Below are 15,516 nucleotides of genomic sequence, written 5' to 3' on the forward strand. Positions count from 1 at the left end.
AAGTTTTAACAGAAATTTAATTTTCAATTTTGTTTTGCATACAGGACAAGACATCTAGTACCAAAACTTTGGCATTACGTGGTCATGTAGCAATAATAATTACAAATCATGATGAATGATGAGTATTTTTTTGGTTACAATGATGAAAAAAAAAATTAGAATAATGCTACTATTGTGGAAAGTCATGTTATTTCTGTGTTAGTCAACAGAGTTCTTCACTGTAAACCAGCCAATCAGAGCAGCTCTTTAGATTATCCCCCAAAAAGTTAAATAGCTTGCGCTTTTCTGTGGTCAAATTATAGTGTTGTATACTATGCAATTCTGCGCTGTGACCACATACCCTCTTTGTAGATATTAGGGAACTGTTTAAAATACTAAATAAATATTTTTTCTTGGTACCTGACAATAGTTTTAATGTATGTTCTGTGTGTGTTTACTGTGATAGTAAAAGAAATGTGTGGTGTGCTTTTGACCTGCATTGTTTCTGTTTGTGTATGAAGCTGGTGCCCATATCTGCAGTCAGAATCATACTTCAATTTTAATAAAATGGTAGAAGTACGTTAACCCAAACTTTGGCTCACAAACACATTTTGAGTACTAGCTGGTCACTAAGTGGTCCATTTAAAATATTTCAGAAACTTTATGAATATAAGAATAATAACAATATATATATATATATATATATATATATATATATATATATATATATATATATATATTTATATATATATATATATATATTTTTTTTTAAACAAACATAACAATGTAAAGCCTATTTCAATCTGGATTAATTCGTCAGGGGGATATCTCTTAAACATTTTTTTAACAACGGAATATTTGCGCAAACACACACAAAAAACGACACTTCTTGTTAAATGTTAAAAAAAGTGCCAAATCTTGGTAGGCATGTGCCAAGGTCCTGCTTGAGAACCCTCACAAATCTGTGCACTGGGAACATTTCTGGGAATAAGAGTAGGAAATTTGTCCACTAGGGTATATGTTTTTTTTTCTGCTTTGGTCTGCTTCGGCCACATCTCATTCCACTTCACCATCCCTTAATTTACTAAGTGCATTGTTCTTTTTTTAATATGCAAAACAGTAAAACACTAAAAACATTTAAAGTTTATTTTGAGCAAATTGTGTTTGCCCTGATTATATTGGTGTGGTGACCAGCCATTTGATTGGGGTCAGTCTTTTTTGTTATATTAATCTTATAGCATCGAATAGTTTAATAATCTTTTTATATTCCCACAGCAGGGCCAAAGCACACAGTGTTACAGCACAGTGTTATAGCAGGAAAACAACAGCAAGGCCCTGCATAATAGAAAGAGTAATGGTCTAAGTATTAACTAACCAAAAACATGTAGCTTCACATAATAAAACAATACTTCTTTCACCACATTTATATTAATGTTCAAATATTATAATGTTGAAAAAAATGTATTCAAGCCAGCTGGTGTCAAAATAATATGAACCTAAAAGATGCAGCTAATTGATTTACCGACAGGCCTCTAAACACAAACAACAATTAAACACAAATATTCAAAGTATAAGTCCCTTTTTTTCATAATTGTGTGAATTTGTTTTATATTTATGCCGTGTGATCTGGGTCATGTGACTTTGTTTCTGTGGGACTCTAATCACACATGGAAAGAAGCCTGAGTCAGATAACCCCGTTCCCCAGAAAAATAATAAAACATGTCACACTTCACAGAGAGGATGCACAACCACATCAGGCCTCTGAGACAGGAAGTAACACAGGCAGGTTTATTGCAGGAAGTTTAATCAAAAGAGCAAACATTCTAGAGTAACTGAATGTCTCTCTCTAAATTAAATTTATTTTGAGATTTTTTTATTTAAAGTAACATTTAAAAAGCATGTACTCAGCTTCCCAAGCCTATCATAAGATGTCGAGTTTGTCAAATCTGTGTTTGATGAGTCAGAAATGTGTGTAAAAAGAAACCTAATTAAGGGACATTGAATAATCAAGTGAAAAATATACTTAAATATATGAGGCACCTGGGCACAAATGTTTAATGTTTTCAGGTTATTAATTATGCTACAAAAGACAGAGGGTGCGTCCCAATCGAAGGTGTCAAAAGTATTCACATCTATTACTCAGGTAGAAGTAAAGACACTAGTTTAAAATACTTCTGTAAAAGTTAAAGTATCAACTCAAACTTTTTTTATGCAAGTAAAAGTGTAAAAGTACTACTTTCAAAACTACTTAAAGCATAAATGTCATTAAGGACAAATGACATTTGTCACTAAAACACATTTTTCTAAAAGCCATAATAAATATAATGTTCTATTAAAATGATAATGTTGATAAGTTTGGAATGCACTAGGTTTCCTCATTCAGCTGCATATATGCCCATTAAAAATGAATGTATTTTAGTACAATACAAATGTATAAAAGTCACTTAATTATGACATTTTTTCCCCTGGAGTCTCTGCCATGGATTTTTTGACCTGATATTGACCTGTGCTTTACTTATTAAGGCGTGGAAACTAGATAATTAAGTTGTGGGAGCAAGATCCTAATGTGTGACCACGACTTATTAAGGTGTGGTAATGAGATAATTAAGTTGTGGGGATGACTTATTAAGGCATGGGAACAAAAAAGTTAGATCCTGGCCATATAAGTCATCCCCACAGCTTAATTATCTCATTCCCACAAGCTAATTATCTGGGTTGGGTAATTGGCCTAGTAAATTGAGGAGAATGATAAAAATGGAATAATAAAAAATAACTGTTAATAACACAAAAAAAGAAAAAAAACTTTATTTGTTCATAATAACTAAAGACGTGTGTTTTACTTTTTGTATTGTATTGATGCATTACAGCAATTGTTCACAATATATTACCCAATCTAATAAATACATGAATATAAACGCATTTATTTTCAATATTACTGGAGGGCGCCTTATTGTGGTGTGGCAAACGCGGAAAGCGATTCTTAAGTATAAGTGAAGTGAACACGCGGAGTCGGAATGAGACGCGCCCCGGGCTTAGGCAGCCTAAAGGGGCGTGGCGAGCACATGAGTGGCGAACAAACGTGCTTTTTGCAGTAAGCCTGGCCTGTGCAACGTAGCCTGAACACTCCGCAAGGGCTGGAAACGATCTGCGGCCGTTCAGCGCTCGCTGCTCTGTAGACGCAAGGACGTAGACTAGCTTACACACCAGCAGCAGCGGCTCCTGCCTCCCCTGAAACACACAACAGCGGTAGGTGCTTCTGGTGTGATGATTTAGAAGCAGAAATAACAGTAAAGTGTGGGTATTAAATGTGAAATGCTGTGTGTCGTTCTGTTTCTCTGTGTAATTGTGTAGCAGTTTAGCTGTGTGTGTGTATGTATGGCTTCATGCTGAGAACTGATCCCCTTTTGAACAATGTAGTTAGGAATATTAAGTCAATTTATCTAATTTAGGCTATATTGAGAGTAAGCTCAATCTTAAATATTTTTTTATTATATACATAATAGGCCTCTAAAAAATAAAGAGGGTTTGCAGAAACATCTGATCAGATTTCTAGCTTTGATTTCTGTTTTTGTGTAAAAAATTATATATAATCTAAACAATATAAACAAAAATAACCTATATTACAAAGTGAAAGTGTTTTTAAGCTATTAGTGTATCATCGTACTACAGGTTTTTCACGTTCCAGGCCTATGTTTCCACCCATTTTAGCTTAAAATCTTAGTTATTAGGAGATCATCCTGTGTGTTTAAGCTATAGCCAGTTTCATTCAGACTTTTTCAGCTCATGTTCTGCTGTGTTTACTCCCCCAGCAGCTCCTACACGCTGGATTCCCTTCACTACTGTTTATGCTGCCGCCGCTGCTCCCCACTACTCTGTAACGCTAGCTAGCATTTCTAGTTTTTTGGGCCTGTTAGAGCCTAAAACAATGCTGGAGAACGTTATAGACGAAGGCGAAAATTATTTAATATGAGTAACAGATTACCTAGCTAACTATAATTTCCTTTAGATTAATCCCAGCTGTTAAATTAGCTATAGATTTCACAGCTCTAGGTACTTAGCGTTAGCTTAGCATAGCTAGCTGTGGCTTTGGACAGTTTTAAACTAAGCTAAGCTATCTTATAGCTGCGCCACGTTGTTTCTCGCGCTGTTTTTGCTGTAAAAATATAAAATATACGTTTATCTTATGTCCTGTTTATTAGTTAGTCAGATATTTTATTTTAACTTAAATATTTACTGGGCAAACTGTAGAGACGCAGCTAAGCTAACTATGCTAACGATGTTTCACTTTCGCGCTTTTTAATTCAGAGCTAAATTAACCGAGCTAATGAAAAATAAAATAGCGTTAGTTAAGTAATATTTTCGCATTTTCTTGTTAAATTATTTTAAGTAATATGTTTACCTAAACGTCGGTAGGCTGTGCAATTTTGTAAAATGTCAAAATATCTAGTTATAGATGCTGTGGTGGAGATGTAACATTAGCTAGCTAGGGCCTACTACTGCTGAACCTCAACTCAGGTCTTGCTAGTTAACTAACTATATAAATACTTTTTAATAGATTAGTATTAGTGGTATCAGTTTATTTAAAAATGATAAAATTAATCACAGTTTAATTCTGTGTTTATCCCCTTAACAGGCCAGGATTTTTGTCAATTGTCTGCCTGAGAGTACACCACTAAATCTTGAGTATTTTTATTCAAGCATTACATAAAGCTTACAAGCTTTCACATTTGATAAGGAACATTACTAAAACTTAATTGTAATAGAAGATATAAAAACATATTTAATGACATTTCCTAATGTCAAAATATAATAAATAAAATCATAAAATTGGCTCTTTCCTGAACTTTATTTTAAAATCAATATTTCAATACAAATCAAACAGTTCATGTCCTCCAAACCTTTAGTTTCATTATGTTTTTCAAACATGCAAAATTTGGGTTGATTCCTGTTACTGATCTGAAATTATTTAGTGGAGTAGGTAGTGAACAGGCAGCTTCCTGTATGAAATTTCAAACCCTCATATTTCCAGAATGTAAATAAGTTATTTTACTGCAGAAAAAGGGTTTTGTATCATCTACACCAGTAGCCCAGAAGGGGTTAATCACAATTAATCACACACTTTGTACACTAAGACTAAGCTTTTGAGATTTGTATAAAATCATGGTTACATTGTTTTTATGCTGGTGCTTAACTTTGGGAATTTTGGGAAGGAGATAAAAATCATGATTTGTTTTATACATACTTGTGCATTCAGTTCAAAATGTGAAACTCATTTTTGTATTGTATAGATATATTACACACAGAGTGATCTATTTTAATTGTTTATTTCATTTATTGTTAATAAATATTGCTTACAGCCAATGAAAACCCAAAAATCAGTGTCTCAGAAAATTTTGAAATATATGTAAGATCAATGGTCTTTTGGCAGTGCTGTAAGATTTTCCAGGACAACGCTGCAACCCCAGCAGATAACGTGGCTCTCCAAACCATCACTGATCATCAGTAAATTTTACATTTCATTTGTAAATCAAGGGAGCAGAGTCTGGAGGAAGAGTGGAGAGACACAGTCCAAGCTGCTTGAGGTCTAGTCTGAAGTTTCCACTTCAGTTCTATTAATGTTCTATTAAGTCCAAAGTCAGTGCAGTGTTTTCCCAGGAAATCCTATAGCACTTCATGCTTCCCTCTGCTGACACTTTTTATAGAGATGCGGATTTCATTTTCCAGCAGGACTTGGCACACTGCCAAAAGTACCAGTGGGTCTTATATAATATTCAAATTTTCTGGGAAAACAGATTTTTGGGTTTTCATTAGGTGTAAGCCATAATCAACAGTAAAAGAAATAAATACATAAAAAAGATCACTCTGTGTGTAACACATCTGCATAATGAGTTTCACTTTTTAAAATAAATTACTGAAATAAAGTAACTTGATATTGATAATATTTAATTTTTTTTGTGAAATGCACTAGTAAACCTGGCAGAATTTGCGATAAAAAAAAAGAGTTTCCAGCTTAACGAACAAAACTCACTATACATTTAAACTACAGTACACCATAATGATAAGATACCTATTAAACATACATACATACATATTAATAAGGGGTGAAAGGAAAATATTGTAACATAATTGGAAAAAGTGACAAGTATTGCAGTACTATGACTTGCAGTTTTGTATGGCCTCTCAAACACAGTATACATTTTTAGATTTCTGCCAGCATACATATTATAATGTTTGAGTAACATTTAGAATGTAGCTGTGATTTGTGATTTGAGGGCAAGAAATGGAGGAATTCCCTTCGGGAAAAAAAAATCATTTGTTTATATCACAGTGCAATAAGGGTAATTTATAAACAATTTACAGCTCCATACTTGTCACACACATTTGTTTTCAACATTGTATTTATTTGTGGAGTATAAATACTGTTAAATATGTACAATCACACTAATATCACAGTTACATTCAGTTATTAAATAGTATTAAGTAGTAACTTACTTACAACTGGCTTTCACATAAAATGCTTAGTATATCCTGTTTTTAGATGTGTTTTTAATGACTAAGTAAGAATTCCCCCCCTTTCTGTGCAGGGCTGTTCACTGACAGCATCTGTCTGTCTCATCAGAGGAGTGGAGTAGATCGTGGAAGGCGCTGGCCATGTCCGGGCAGAGGAAAGGAACATCAGCACGTCTGCGAAAATGTGCCTTCTGTAGAACGAACCGAGACAAGGAGTGTGGCCAGCTACTCGTCTCAGACAACCAGAGGGTGGCAGCCCACCACAAGTGCATGGTAAGTGGACCATCTGCTGGCCTAGTTGCGATCAGATGTGTTCATTGAGACAGAAAAAAGCCCTTTTTCAGGAAAAGTGAAATTTATATTTTAAGTCTTTTGACAGTGTCATAAATGTTTTTCTTTATTTTTTTTCATGCAAATATTACTTTATTTGCAGCTTTTCTCCTCTGCACTGGTAACATCTCACTCAGACAGTGAAAACATTGGGGGATTTTCTGTCGAAGATGTGAAAAAGGAGATCAAAAGAGGAAATAAGTTGGTAAGTGACGATGATATCTCTCCAAACCACATACAAAAATACAACTTCCTAATCACTTGTTTAGTTGAGTGTCTTTTAAAAAAGTTTGGAGTTTATTAAATTAGATTAACCAAAATAAAAATCTCTTGCAGATTCACTTTCATTTTGCCATTTTATTTCACCAGTGAATATATTAAAAGCCAAATTGTATGTTGTTTACAATTTAAATACAATTTAAAAAAGCAGCAGTACCATTTCAGCCATAAACTACCTCAGCAGTGCTTCCTAAGTCACTTGTGAGAGAAAGGGAGTGAGTATAGTGATGAACAGACACTAAGGCCAAGTTAGCTTAGCTAGTATTACTATCCTAGCCCTGTACAGCTTGTATCTTTCAGCTGAAGAACAGCCACTTTGTAAAACGTGAGTTAAGTCATACCAAGTATGATAAGTAATGCTGGATTATTTATTTTGTTTAACTTATGCAAGTAGAGCACGAAAATGGACTTAAACCTGCCACTTTTCAGCCCTCCCTGCCACTTCCTTCCCTTTCTTCCACTGTTGATAAAAACACTAGAATAGGCCTTTTCACCAATTCGGTGGAACACAGAGTGCTTTTCCACCAACGTTAAACTGGCAACATTCTGGTTTATAAGGCTAAATTTAGACAGTTCGCTGCATTTCCACCAACAAAAGTAGGTTCCAGGACCAGGAGCGTTCATTTGCAGCGGGAACCAAAGAATATTGTGTTCTTCAGTGCGAACCGTGACATCTGTTGGCATGTCTGTTCACCACTGCTGTGCAACACCTTCTGTTAATGACCTATGATGCTACGTTTTGACGATTCCACTAAAACTTGTGGAAACGTGAGCTGGTTCGCTGAAAAACACAATGGAATGGAACTGGTTCAAGAACCAGAGTTCTTTTTGTGGAAAAGTACTCTGAAAGTGCTTTAAGTTCTGCCATTTTCGGTTGCCAAATATTTGCTGCATCTCTAGTGTTTGTGTAACTCTCCTTTCATATGTTTTGTACAGATGTGCTCGTCCTGCCGTCGGCCTGGAGCCACCATAGGCTGTGATGTTAAGACATGCCGGCGGACGTACCACTATTATTGTGCTCTTTGGGACAAAGCCCAGACCAAGGAGAACCCCTCCCAGGGCATATACCTGTGAGTGCAGTTAAATCTTGATTTTGCATCCCAAAAATTTAAAGTCTAGTTTTGTAACTTTAATAATTTAAAATGTATTTGTGTGCCTTTTTTTATGCAGTGTTTACTGTCGCAAACATCGGGACGCCTCCCAAGATGCCAGTGATGGTAATCACTAAAAGTGAAAGGTTAAATAACTTGTATACAGCTTTGGAAAAATTAAGAAACCTCTAAAGTTTGTGAATCAGTTTCTCTGATTTTGCTGTGTATATGTATATGTATATGTTTGAGTGAAATTAACATTTCACTAATTTCTCCCAAATTCCGAAAATAAAAATATTGTCATTTAGAGCATTCATTTGCAGAAAATGAGAAATGGCTGAAATAACAAAAAAGATGCAGAGCTTTCAGCCACCAAATAATGCAAAGAAAACAATTTTAAGAGTTCAGAAATCAATATTTGGTAAAATAACCCTAATCCTTAATCACAGTTGTCATGCATCTTAACATGTTCTCCTCCACCAGTCTTACACACTGCTTTTAGATAACTTTATGCCTTTACTCCTGGTGCAAAAATTCAAGCAGTTCAGCTTGGTTTGATGGCTTGTGATCATCCATCTTCCTCTTGATTATATTCCAGAGGTTTTCAATTTGGTAAAATCAAAGAAATCATAATTTTCAGGTGTTGTCTTATTTTTTCCAGAGCTGTATATTTTAAAATATACATAATGCTAACATATTCATTATCTTCACATCTATTTTTGCATTTTGTTAGAGGAGCAAGGAGTTGCAGCCAACGATTCAGATTCATCCCCTCCGCGGAGCAGAGGGAGAGGGAGGTTCGAGAAGAGCCGGATCAGAGGCGTACCTCGCGGCCAGTCAGAGGACACTCGCTCGACCTCTTCGCAAGGCGTGGATGAAATGGAGAGCTCCTCAAATGTAAGAACCAGACTGATCCTCGTTGAATTGCTGTAAAACAAGAATTATATATGGATCTCAGTAGGAGTTCACTAAAATCTCTGATTATATATACTTGGGTTACATTACGTTATTTTTTTTATGTTGCATTATTTTGTTGTCTTTATTATTTTTGACGATATGTGAGTCGCCTTGGGTTATTTTACTGCAGTAGTATATTTCTAAAATTAGCAAGAGTATCGTTATTGCAGAAATACCCCAAAATCTCCTGGTATGCACCAGTACTGTAGTGTAGTGACTCTTCTGGCACAAAGTTTTAACTGTGATGTGTTTGGTGCAGCGGGACCGGTCCCCTCTGAGGGGAAGCCCCAGTGAGTCAGGCCTGCGCTGTGGTTTCTGCCACGCTGGTGACGAGGAGAACGAGACCCGCGGCGTGCTTCATTCTGACAATGGGAAAAAGGTTGCCGCCCACTACAAATGCATGGTGAGTCAGAACAGTCCAGTGCTCAGTGCCACTGTAGTCATTGGGTCTGACGTGGCAGTCTTTATACAGCATGATACTGATTTTAAAATTTAAATATTGTATTATTGTAAATTAAAATATGAATTTAACTTTTTTAATGATTTTACCAATAAACTATTGTAACTAAACATGCTAATAATAGCTGTGGTAATGGCTCTGAAATGACAAAGATTTGTTTGTGTAATATAAATGTATGCTTTTGTTCTACTTGTTTTTGGATTTGGGTAGTTGATTAAAAATATCACACACTAACTGTTAGAATATTACAAATTTTAGTTTTTAATTACTCAACTACACAATTCTCTAATTGGGTAGAATCTCCATCCCTTGTTGGGGTTAGCTTTTCAATGATTAATGCAACATCAAATTTTGATAAAGTGTGATTTCCTGTCTAATGCATACAGTACTTTTTTTTTTTTTTTGCAGTGTAGATCCCACCGTTTTGATTGCAATAAAAGTAAAATTGTCTTTCACGCAGATAGTAACTATGAGAGTTTGCTTTTTTACTATGCTGTTTTTTTTCTGTAAGTTGTTTGTTTCAATCATATTATATTACTATAAACTGAATCGTAAGCCCTGTACTGTGTTACATATTGTATTGCCAATACACAGTGGGCTACTAAAAATCATGATGAAAAATGTATTAACTGGTAACAAATGGACATCCATTATTTCAGAAAGGTGTTCTGGAACTGTTAATGAAAATGTATTTCCTTCCATTGTTTTTGTTGGTGTTTCCAGCAACTAACCATACATATCCAGTCTGTTTCATATCTTTATACCTTTAACTGGTTTATATTCCTGCATATAGTAATATGGCTGTCAGACATAAACCTATTTTTTGTTTCTTTTTTTTACTTGTTCAACTGTAATAAGTTAAAGCTTGCTAAACCATTAAATTGCATTAATAATGTATTTTCAGTATAAAATACTATAATCATCTGCTTATTATGTCATAAAGAAAACTTCCATTTGCCACCAGAATTTGTCTTCATTTTACACTTGGCTTTGTTTTTCTGTTGCAGCTTTTCTCATCAGGAACTGTCCAGCTTACTACCAGCTCACGTGCAGAATTTGGAAATTTTGAGATCAAAACAGTGATACAGGAAATAAAGAGAGGAAAACGAATGGTAAGTTCCAGTTTTTAAATAGAATAAAATCTAGAATTTACTTCTGTAACTTTTAATAGCTGTTAATGCAGCTTTATTTATGGAAGGAGCTTTCATCTGTAGTGATTTGTAAGATGATATAAGTTATATGTAACATACTTGTGTTTTCTGATAAGCTTTTTAAAATGTTCTGTTTTGGTGGTTTTCAGAAATGTACCCTGTGTGGGCAGCTTGGGGCTACCATTGGATGCGAGATAAAAGCCTGTGTGAAAACTTACCACTACCACTGCGGCGTTCAGGATAAGGCTAAATACATAGAGAACATGGCCAGAGGCATTTACAAGTAAGTTGTACATTTCCAGGAATTTTATTAATGTTTTCAGACATTTTCAGCCTAATGCAGATAGAACCTGACATGCATACCAATTTTGTTCCTGTTTAAACTGTTGTGGCTAATGCACAGTCTGTTCTGGTGCCCCCCTGCCCAGCACATTCTGTCCTTACTAATGCTTGTCACTGATTGCAATCAAACCCTTACAGCAATGCTGGAGAGGAATTAGTGAAAAGCAAACACTACTGTGGAAAAATGTAATGGCATTATAATCCACTGTGTGGCGCTGCGAGAGTTCAAAAGCAAATTGCAATTGACAGGATTGCATTTCGTCTAGGAGTAGCACAATATTAATGCCAAAATTAAATAAAATCATTGTCCAATCAGAACCCACTGCTGAAACTGGAGCAGGGCTGAAAAACCAGTCAGAGTAAAACTCAATAAGGGAAAGAAGCGAAGTTAACCAAACACACCCACACCACTCCTCACAGACCTGAGCTCGGATAGCTTCCACACTTAGCAAACCTCAGACAACCGCCCAGAGATTGGTACTCTGTTAATTTATCTGTCGTCAGTTAGACAGAATTTGATTGTTTTGGTTTTAAATGTTTTTATTGGCTCATTTACAGACTGTACTGTAAGAATCACAGTGGAAATGAGGAGCGGGATGAAGAGGATGAGGAGCGAGAGAGTCGCAGTAGAGAGAAGGCCGCTAACAGCCAGGGGGGAACCCCTCCACCTCAAGTCAATGGCAACTAGGTAATTTTATTACACTGCAATTTCACTGTGAAAAATGGAACTGTAAAGAACTGGCAGCATGCCTAATGCTGTTTAAAAAATGTATATAAATATATACAGTACCATTCAAAAGTTTGAACACCTTCTCATTCAATGTTTTTCCATATTACTTTATTTAATTTAATTTATTTCCTACATTGTAGATAAATATTAAACACATAAAACAATTAAGTTACACACATAGAATTATATAGTGAACAGTAAAAAAAAGCGTTTGGCCTCCACAATCCCTTGAGATGGTGATTTGAGGAGATTTAGGATGAGCTGGAGCTTCACAACCTGAAGGAAAAGCAGCAATTATTGTTCAGCACCTCCAGGAACTCCTTCCTTAAATACGCTGAGAAAACTATTCCAGGTGACTCTCCCTCATGAAGACCCTGAGATTAATTCCTCAAAGAAGAATCTGAATTATACACCACTCTGGTTTGTTTAACGCTGCAAAATAATTCTGCATGTGTTTAGCATTAATATAGTGTATAGTAATATAATATACTGTGTATGTATATATAATTTTTTTACACAAAATATAACTGTATTTCTAATTTGCTGGTAAAAAAAACATTTTCATTAACATTGGTGTTTAGTGATAAATTTGTGCAGCTTGAAGCTCATCAAGACTCATTGGAAATTCAACACCATGTCCTTGCTGACTGAGCGTAAACCAAAACTAAGAGAACACAGAGTAGTTTTGAATTAACCATTTAATTAGGAGAATTGATGCAAGGCAAGAACTTGAGCACAGAGGAATTGTCACCAGCTACTGCTGCTGCACCAGCTCCGTACCACATTACTCCTACTTTATTTCCCAGTAAACAGCTGTAGGAGATTTAAAGGAGTAATACTGTTAAACTTTGCTGTTAATTTAGTGCCAGATTTAATTTTACAATAGAGATGTTTTTTGAAGAATAACAGGATAATAGTGTTAAAAAATGCCTGTATTTTACAGCATTTTTTTTTTTTACACTATGTTCTATTTGTCTCTTGCAGATGGTGATCAAAGCTGAGGGGGAAAATGGACAAGATATTTTTGTATTGTGCTCATGTAGAACATAGGGGCCAGCTCACAACATCGGCAGTATCAGATTTTCCTTCTCCTCACCAGAACTTTCCACTGTCAGATGGCCATACATTTCTATGCCTTTTTCTGAATATTTCAAGAACACCACAAATGTGACTGGAGAGTCTAAACTCCCACTGACCTCAAAGAGGTGTTTTTCAGAACACGTGAAGCCAAGTCCCACACTAACAAACAAAAAGACCGCTTTTGAATGGAGGTTTCTCATGGAGGTGTATGTCAGCCCTAGACTAGGCTGAATCTGTGTCAAACAACCTGCTTCAGTAAACCTGGGTTAAAACGTGAGCCGCTGTACATCTGAAAGTCACATGACTGGACCAATGGATGCTTTCTTCAGTTTCTTTCTGTTTCTTTCTTGACGGACCGCTCTGCCACTGGACCCGTTTTTTTTTTTTTTGAGATTGCCTTCTGATTGTTTTTACTGTCTCTTCCAGATCATGATGTTTAATAAGCCTATCGCTGTACTTTTCAGTCAAAGGATCGACATTCTTTACCTCTTCTTTTCTCTTGTATCATGTATTATATTTTACTACTGTATTATATTCATGAGTAATGTTGGATATCTGTGGCTTCCTTTATAGTCTTGAGTCAAGATTAAAGACCATTAGCTAGCATGCACTTTTCTTTACCCTGATGTCATGTGGTGATTTATTCCTGTATCCACTGCAGGATTCGTAGAATCAGTTTCCCCAGACAGGGATTAAGCCTACACCTGGACTACACAGCATTTAAAATGGAGCTTTCCTATTGAAACATGGTTTAATGCTGCATTCACTCGGGCAGGGACAAGTCGCTTCCGTCTATCAAAATTTTGCAGCCAGTCAACTAAGGTAAACTTTTACAGGTCCAGGTAAGAATATATGGTCTGAAAAAACACATCACACCTTATGTTATTTGAAGAAAGCTTTTTCTTCAATGAGATAACAACTAAATACACCTCAAAATACACAATCAAACAATCTTAAGAGGCATAAGCTGATCTAAACAGAGTAATGAAAACAAAATTTGTAGACAGCAGCTCTCCCCCAGCCACTGGAGTCTTGGCCATACTTTCTCTGAATAGGTAGATGGAACTCAGGCACAGGCATCTGTTAGCTGATTTATCAGAGCTGGGGTTTTAAGTGGGTTTCTGGCTACCCTGAAATGGAAAAGAGGTGAAAACTGACTTCAGGTGTACTGGAAGAGGCATGTGCTGGTTTCTAACCTCCTAGTGTTGGGCATTAATAGTTATGGAGGAACTAAAGATGCATGAATACTAATATTAGTATTGGGTATTTGCATAATACCATGCCTATTTACTCGTAATCGTACATGCCGACAAGGCTCCGATACCAACATTTGTAACCGTGTGCTTATTGCCCATATATATATAGTTATTCCCAGATCCACAGCATAGGAGATGCACAAGCAAGCGAGTAAGAGTAAGTCAGCACGCAATAGGATAAGTTGGGGAGACATAGCAGTCTTAACTTTAAACCCCAGCAGCTCAGCAAATCGTTCTCAATGAAATGAATATCTGTCCAGCCACCTTTCGCTACCTTAACATCAAAGAGTTCATACATCCCATATTTAGAACTCCCATATGAAATATGATGCTTCAAAACCCTGCTCAGTGCCCTCAGCCCAGAGGTAAGAAATAACATATGTCCATAGAGTGAAACTAATATCTTTTTTTTTTTTGGCATAACTTCAGACTTTCTCAAAAATATGCTTATTTGGAGAAGTAAAGTTTGATAAAAATTGATATAATTATGGTTAATATTGCTTAATTCTAAGAAGGAATCTATATCTGTATCTGCAAGTATACAAATACACATACTTCGTATTCATGTTTTGTTGGAATCTATGCATTGTGCTATGGGGAACCTATTAAGTGCGATAAAATTATAAGTAAATTATTTTTAAAAAACAATTATTTTGTAGACAGGTAGTGTGGTGCTTCAATATTATCCTAGAATTTTAAAGAACTTGAAGCTTTTGGTAAAAAAAAAGAATGGGTAACAATCCACCAAACAAAAACGGCATAAATCTTTTTTATATATATAAATATATATCGTTTTGTTTCTTTTCAATTTGGAAGGCCAATTAACCCACCCATTCATTAGGATTCCCAACCAGTCCAGGTATTGCCACAACAGAAGGGTGAAGGCTAGCACATGCTTCCTCCAATACAGATGAACTCAATCATAGTGGTGGCACCTTAGTCTGCTGGACCACTTAATATAACTATATAACAAATCAATTTATCAATGTATCAATTTGCAAAGTTAAACCACAAGCACAAGCTATAAATTCATGGTTATCTAAACATGAAACGGAATAATGTCTTTTGTTACTTTTGGACTTTCTGGTCAATGATAAAAGGTTTATACCACTGTAATCACAATATTGCCACCATTATAGCACAGATTTACTGAGTCAATATCAATATAACACACCCCTTTTCAAAGCATAGTTGCTTACATTTCATGCAAACACAGTGTAACAATACAACAATACAGTCACAATATAAGGTACATTAGACATCATTAATTTGAGGCAACACAGTTAAGGGCACCATATTTAGACAATTAGCTAAGGACTTAGTGTCCCTAAATAAAGACTTAGTATCTCAG

The 15,516-nt window shown here is 35.6% G+C and overlaps 1 protein-coding gene across 3 annotated transcripts; it reads left to right on the plus strand.

Annotated features, from left to right (window-relative positions):
• Positions 1 to 3,055: 3,055 nt before the first annotated feature.
• On the plus strand, positions 3,056 to 13,529 carry phf6 (PHD finger protein 6). 3 transcript variants are annotated; one of them, XM_007258662.4, is made up of 11 exons: positions 3,056 to 3,225; positions 6,599 to 6,762; positions 6,923 to 7,024; positions 8,035 to 8,168; positions 8,269 to 8,315; positions 8,923 to 9,086; positions 9,406 to 9,549; positions 10,614 to 10,718; positions 10,907 to 11,040; positions 11,658 to 11,787; positions 12,814 to 13,529. In XM_007258662.4, the coding sequence occupies exons 2-10, from the start codon at positions 6,631 to 6,633 to the stop codon at positions 11,785 to 11,787; spliced, it is 1,092 nt and encodes a 363-aa protein (XP_007258724.2). In that variant the 5' UTR covers positions 3,056 to 3,225; positions 6,599 to 6,630; the 3' UTR covers positions 12,814 to 13,529. The 3 variants fall into 3 exon arrangements, with proteins under 3 accessions (XP_007258724.2, XP_007258723.2, XP_007258726.2); XM_007258661.4 differs by having other exon boundaries at positions 3,063 to 3,225; positions 6,564 to 6,762; XM_007258664.4 differs by having other exon boundaries at positions 3,063 to 3,225; positions 6,580 to 6,762.
• The last annotated feature ends 1,987 nt before the right edge of the window (positions 13,530 to 15,516 follow it).

This window comes from Astyanax mexicanus, chromosome 10, assembly GCF_023375975.1.
Source record: "Astyanax mexicanus isolate ESR-SI-001 chromosome 10, AstMex3_surface, whole genome shotgun sequence".
In the NCBI taxonomy this organism is placed as follows: Eukaryota; Metazoa; Chordata; class Actinopteri; order Characiformes; family Acestrorhamphidae; genus Astyanax; species Astyanax mexicanus.

Bases quoted from the DNA above. Each gene is read 5' to 3' on its own strand.
- phf6 (XM_007258662.4), top strand. From the start codon at position 6,631: ATGTCCGGGCAGAGGAAAGGAACATCAGCACGTCTGCGAAAATGTGCC. The intron at 7,025-8,034 runs GTAAGTGACGAT...TGTTTTGTACAG, and splicing joins TCAAAAGAGGAAATAAGTTG to ATGTGCTCGTCCTGCCGTCG. The intron at 10,719-10,906 runs GTAAGTTCCAGT...GGTGGTTTTCAG, and splicing joins TAAAGAGAGGAAAACGAATG to AAATGTACCCTGTGTGGGCA.